General features: G+C 40.7%; 1 protein-coding gene across 1 annotated transcript in view; it reads right to left on the reverse strand.

The window, feature by feature from the left end:
• Window positions 1-7,158, reverse strand: part of LOC109924474 (histone-lysine N-methyltransferase 2D-like) — a 143,392-nt gene that overhangs the window by 110,205 nt on the left and 26,029 nt on the right. The window contains 4 exon segments of the mRNA XM_048618858.1: window positions 510-661; window positions 1,441-1,628; window positions 3,300-3,414; window positions 3,865-4,036. Coding sequence (XP_048474815.1) covers window positions 510-661; window positions 1,441-1,628; window positions 3,300-3,414; window positions 3,865-4,036 — 627 coding nt within the window.

The raw sequence follows: 7,158 nt of genomic DNA on the forward strand, positions 1-7,158 counted from the left end.
AAAATCATGAGGGGCAAGGTTAGGGTGAATAGCCAAGGTCTTTTCCCCAGGGTGGGGATGCCCAAAACTGGAGGGCATAGGTTTAAGGTGAGGGGGGAGGGGGGAGATTTAAAAGGGGCCTAAAGGGAAACTTCTTCACGCAGAGGATGGTGCATGTTTGGAATTAGCTGCCAGAGGAAGTAGTGGAGGCTGGTACAATTACAACATTTAAAAGGCATCTGGATGGGTGTATGAATAAGAAGGGTTGACAGGGTTAGAGGCCAAATGGGACTAGATTTATCCAAGATATCTGGTCGGCATGGACGAATAGGACTGAAGGGTCTGTTTCTGTGCTGAACAACTATGACTCTATAACTGAACTGACATCACAGCATATTAAAATTCCAATAATCAAATTAAATGCGCATAGAATATTTAGCTATTTAAATTGCAAAAACATTTTCACTGCTCCAAGTGAGGGCCAAACACTTTTCAGAAAAACATAAATAAATCAATCTATTAATACATACCTGATTCCACTGAACGAAGCTTCAATCGCCTCTCAACAACATGCTCAGAAGGTGAAAGGCCAGAGTTTTGTGATGGGTTTTTACACATTGTACACATGTATTGTTGCCCTGATAAACTGAGAGACGAAGGGCCACAGTCTGCATGGATCCACCTGAGAGTAAAGGATGCAAGAAGCCAATGAGAAGTTGCTGTTTCTATTCTAAAAATTAAAATTGACAAGATGAAGTAGACAAGTACAATATAGTAAATTGTAATTTATTTCCTCCAAACACCTGAAATTCTTGGTAACATAATTTGAAATGAAATCAGGGTCCTCCTTGAAGGAAATGAAGCATGAAGCAAAGGTGGTCACACAAGACTGATTGTACACTCCATATAGCAGCATGCTTAAGAGCTACGTAGAAAAAAAGAGAGGGGGTATGATTGTCTATTAAGTCAGCTGGGTGTGCATGCTATGCAACACAATAAAATTATAAGTGGAAAATGCATAATATAAGACAGGTTCCTTGACTAAAACCCTTTGAGAAACAAGGTGGTGTGTATAAAAATGTTGACTTGGTAGAATTAGATGAAATGGAGCGGAAGGAGTCTAGTCCACAGCTTATATTTTGGCATAGTCCAATTGGGCCAAATAACCAGTTTCTATGTGGTAAATTCTACACAAAGCTACACATGAGTTCAGTCTACACGCTTGAAAAGCATTAAAATTTCACCCACACTGGTTTCGGTTCTATATGCATTGTTAGTAACAAATTATTAGGGGACAACTGAAGGGGTACTAATATTAGTCTTTAATTTGGTTATGCTCCAATCAACTACCATATACATATTGTGGTGCAATTTACTACAGATGCAATTGACTGTGATGGCTGCTGCCAACAGAAACATCTTTTCCAGGCCTGACAAATAATAATGGCAGAAGTCACTTACCTTTGGCAGATGTGGCAGTTTAGTGTGTCATCCATTTGTTCATTTGTTTTACCACATATTGTGCACACTGCAGTATCCCTGTTCCGTTGCCAGTAACATTTCTCACACACTGAATAGTTGTGATGCCACTGTGCATTTGGATGCTTCCCTGCAGACCTTGAACCACAATCACTGCACACCCGGCAGTTCTGCAGAAAGAAATTAGGAGTGAAGCTACCTTGAAAAGCACATTAGAGACGTCAAATGGTGTCTTTGATTCAATTGACTTAACATCTGATAGTGCAGCTTCATGATTAAAATGAACAAAAAAAAAAGCATTTTCACAATGTTGCACTGAAAATTTAGCCCAGTATGGGACTCTCAGCTCTTGCATGATTGGTCTAACGTTTGAGAAGCAAAAAGGAAACCACAAATCATATCAACCACAGTTGACCCCCCTCTTTCCTCCACACCCCATCATGCACGTACAGCAGCAAGTCACTATGCACACATTCTTATTTTAGAAAGCAGAGGAGTGGATTCTTAAATAGAGAAGATTTAAAATAATCTTCCCTTTCTGTTCTTTCCCTCCTTGGATCTTCCCATGCTACACATCATTCATTAACAAAGACTCAAATAAGTTGGCTGTTACCCAAACAGAAGCTTTTTCCTTTCCTCACTTGAAGCATTTCACAAGGCATTAGTAAACAAGGAGAATGTCATAATCCTTGTGACTGATTACTTGGTTGTTTTGACAGGTGGTGGCAGCAAAACTTAGATGTATATATGAGTAAACTAGCTTGTACTTGGTCAGGTTAAACAGCAAAGCTACTAACAGGCAGCTAAAGAGGGAGGAAATTTACAACAGTGTTGAGCAACAGTCAAAAGCAGAAGAAAAACTAAGCCCACAGAAGAGTAATCCAACTGTCTGCCCATTCAATCCTCGCAAATAAATGAACTATCCAAAAAGTATAAAAAGCATATGAATACCCCAGGGGAACGCGGAGGTCAGCTTGGAGACCAGCAAAATCAAAACAAACATTAATCATCTTGAGTTGTTAGATGATAGCAAATGTTTTATACAAGAGGAATGAGTCAATATGGTTCCATTATGATGTTGGTCTTCTCTTCCTCCACCCAGCTAAATATGGACAGTAACATTTCTATTGATAATTGGCAAGAACATTTTAAAAACATAGAAAAAGTGGTCAACCAAATGAATTCAAGGATAACAATCGTACTACTATAAATAAATTCCTAGCGACATATTATAACTTCAGCAGTACAATTTTAACCATCAGTTGAGAAAGCAATGAGACACATTCCAGTCCTCCTGATAGTTAAAAAGCAAGTGAATCTACAACACGAAGGTTTGCAAACTTTCAAACACCTCAGTGAAATTCAGGGAAAAAACCTATATGCAAGACTTTTCAGTATCATTCCTGGGGAACCAGCAGTGTAATGGTAATTGTCTAGTAATCCAGAATCCCAGGCTAATGTTCTGGGACATGGGTTTGAATCCCAACATGGCAGATGGCGAAATTTGAATTCAATAAAAATCTGGAATAAAAAGCTGGTGTGGTGACCGCTGTTTACTATTTTAAAAACTCATTATCACTTTAGGAAGGAAATCTGCCATGCTTACAACAACATAGTTGATTTTTAACTGCCCTCTAGTCAATTACGGATGGGCAGTGAATGCTGGCCCTAGCCAGTGACAACCACATCCCATGAATGAGCAAAATAAAAAGAAATTACATTAGAACTGGTGTTCCAAAGGTAAGAGACTAAAGCCATCGTGTACTCTTTGATACTAAATGACATCAATAGATCACTCATGCATGCATGCGCAAAGACACACACATACACAAAGCACCCACCTTGCATTTCCAGCTATCAGTAGGCAGTGACTCCATTGCTGGTTTTAAACAAAATGTGTGATAGCCCTTGTCACATGCATCACACACAAGCATCATTGTGTCGGCACCAGGCTGTCTGCATGGAATTCAACAGACATTACAATTTAGTAATTTTCACAAATTACAAAATAATCCAACACATTGGAAAACAAGGCCATTTGGTCCACTGTATCAGCTCTTCCAAAGAGCAATCCAGCTAACCCCATTCCCCCGTTCTTTCCCTTTATGCCTGTAATTTTTTTTTGCTTCTTCAAATATTGGGCCAATTCCCTTTCTACCAACATTCCGTGAATATATCAAGACAAAAATTAGCAAACCAATACAGTAAAACTATACAAACTACAGCACAAAAAAGGCAGCACAACAAAATATTTAGAAAGAGAATATGGACTACCTGCACTCATATTTGCATTATTTTCTATAACTATTAACATCCTAATAGTAAAACAGGTTACAGAGATTTTACATTCTTTCACTCTCTCCTTGACAAAGTACAGTTCATGCAGTGTCTACATGAAGTACAAACCTGCAAGTCTGGCATACTTTGCACTCAGGGCACTGCCAACCAGCACGTTTAACTGGGGTGATGGCAATTTCCAGACATGCACCATGATAATGCAATCCACAGCTGGTACAGAAGAGAAGGTCCAGGAGATCCCCTGGAGCATCACAGACACCACAATTTGCCTCATCCTTTGCTAAAATGGAATTAAAAAAAGCATTATATTAAAACTTGCGTGAAAACAATTTATTTCAGTTTACTGATCACTTTCAAATCAGAGACTGAAAAATTTCCATAGATGAATGACTTTTTAAAACATTTGATTTTGCCATCTTTTTAAACAGGTAAACCAAGGTATCCCAGCACTACTTTGCAGGGAGGTCTTTCTGGTTGCAATGGAAGAAAACAGAAGTCAATAACAGGCCCGAAAACCTGGGTTAAGTGCAGAGCTAGGACTTCACATTAGAAAAATTGAGCTCCATTAATCACTGTTCCAGTCATTAATAGTTTCCCAAATGAGACTCAACTTATGAATTAAGATATCTATTACACAATCAAAATCATCAGCTCAACTTAAAATCAGTTGTGTTAGTCAAAAGCAAAACAACGTATATACGGAAGTTAAGGTCAAAAATCACATGACACCAGGTTATAGTCCAACAGATTTATTTGAAAACACTAGCTTTTCTTAGCTCTGCTCCTTCCTCAGGTGTAGTATGGAAGAGGAGGTAGACCAAAACAGAATTTATAAGCAAAAAGGTAACAACCCTAAAAATGGCTTGCTGACCGCCTCCTCTTGAATCTTTAACCAGTTAGAAAGGAGACGCAGGTTTCTACTGATTAAAATGCAAATCCTAGAATTTCTTTCAAGTCACTGCCCAGAGATAAATAAAGGTTTTATCAGTGTATGCAAGAGGTGACATCTCAGGTCAGACTGTGCATTTTAGGTGCGAGGCCTTGTTTAGAATCTGTGTTTTAACCTAGAGTCAGGCTGGTTTTTTTTGGAACTGTATGCGCAAATACACAAACATCTTGGATGAAATAATTCACCCCATAGATTTATACGTATGTGCGTGTGTGTGCACGCGATAGACAGCATGAGTGAGAGTACTCCTAGCACTTCCCCAGAGCGGAGAAACTACGCCATGTTCTTCGCAGCCTTCAACACATTATTGACAACAATGAGCACCTTGCCACAATCTTCCCTATGCCTCCAAACAACCACCAACCCTTAAACAGACCATTATTCGCAGCAAACTACCCAGCCTTCAATACAACGTCGACCACAACACCACACAACCCTGCCACGGCAACCTCTGTAAGACATGTCAGATCATCAACATGGATACCACCATCACATGTGCATGACAGATACTCATGCGACTCGGCCAACGTTGTCTATTTCATACACTGCAGACAAGGATGCCCTGAGGCACGGTATATTGGCAAGATCATGCAGACGCTATGACAGTGGATGAATGAACACTGTGCAACAATCGCCAGACAGGGGTGCTCCCGCACAGTGGGGAACACTTCAGCGGTCAAGGGCATTTAGCCTCCAATCTTCAGGTAAGCGTCCCCCAAAGTGGACTTCGAGATACACAACAATGCAAAATTGCTGAGGACAGGCTGATTGCCAAGTTCTGTACCCACGAGGATGGCCTCAACCATGATCTTGGGTTCATGTCATCCTACAGATGACCCCCATCACAGAATATACTCTCACACATCGAACGAATCCCTTGGGTAGTATAAAAGCAGTAACAGGGAAATTAAGAGGGTTTTAACAAAAAAAAAGGGGGACACGAGATAGCTTTGGCAAATAATGTTAAGGAGAACCCAAAGAGATTCTGTAAGTATATTAACAGCAAAAGAGCAACTAAGGAGAGAATACGGCCCCTTAAATATTCACACGGCCATCTATGTGCGGAACCACAGAAGATGGATGAGATACTAAATTAATATTTTGCATCAGTATTTACTGTGGAGGAGGACGTGGAAGCTAGAGTACTTGGGGAAATAAACAGCGATGTCTTGAAGAGTCCCTTTGGACATGATTTACATGCATTTGGAAAGGCAAGGACTGATCAGGGATAGTCAACATGACTTTACACATGGGAAACTGTGCCTCAATAACTTGATTGAGTTTTTTGAAGAGGTGACAAAGATTGATGAAGGCAGAGTGGTAGACGTCGCCTATTATGGACATATGAACTTAAGCAAGGCATTCAACATGGTTTCGCATGGTAGACTGGTTAGAAAAGTTAGATCACATGGGATCTGGGGGAGCTAGACAACCGGATACAAAATTGACTTGAAGGTAGGAGGTAGAGGATGGTGGTAGAGGGTTGCTTTTCAGGCTGGAGGCCTGTGACCTGCCACAAGAATCGGTGCTGGGTCCACTGCTTTTGGTCACTTATATAAATGATTTGGATGGGAATATAGGAGGCAAGGTTGGTACGTTTCCAGATAAAGCCAAAATAACTGGTGTGATTATCTCAGAGTTCAACAGGACCTTGAACAGATGGGCCAAAGAATGACAGATGGAGTTTAATTTAGATTATTTGTAAAGTGCTGCATTTTGGAAAAGGCAAACCAGGTCAGGACTTATACAATTAATGGTAGGGCCCTGGACAGTGTTGCCAAAGAGATCTAGGGGTACAGGTACATAGTCCCTTGAAAGAGGAGTTGTAGGGAGACAGGGTGGTTAAGATGGTATTTGGCACACTTGCCTTCATTGGTCAGATTATTGAGTATAGGAGTTGGGAGGTCATGTTGTGGCTATACAGGACATTGGTGAGGCCACCTTTAGAATACTGCATACAATTCTGGTCACCTTTCAATAGGAAGGATGTTGTTAAACTTGAGAGGGTGCAGAAAAGATTTACAAGGATAATGCCAGGACTGGAGGGGTTGAGTTACAGGGAGAGGCTGAATAGGTTGAGGCTTTTTCCCCTAGAGCGTCAGAGGTTGAGGTGTGACCTTACAGAGGTTTATAAAATCATGAGGGGGACAAATACAGTGAATAGCCATGGTCTTTTTCTTGGGGGGGGGTGCAAAACTAGAGTGTGTGTAGGTTTAAGGTGGGAGGGGAAAGACTGAAAAGGATCGAGTGGTAACTTTTTCAGGAAGGGGGTGGTGCATGTATGGAACAAGCTGCCAGAAGTAGGGGAGGAGGTGGGTACAACTGCAACATTAAAAGTCATTTGGACAGGTATATGAATATGGGCCAAATGTTGGCAAATGGGACTAGGTCAGATTGGACTCGCCATGGACGAGTTGGACCAAAGAGTCTGTTTTCCACACTGTTATGAATCT

This window comes from Rhincodon typus, chromosome 41 (genome assembly GCF_021869965.1).
Source record: "Rhincodon typus isolate 14 chromosome 41, sRhiTyp1.1, whole genome shotgun sequence".
Taxonomy (NCBI): Eukaryota; Metazoa; Chordata; class Chondrichthyes; order Orectolobiformes; family Rhincodontidae; genus Rhincodon; species Rhincodon typus.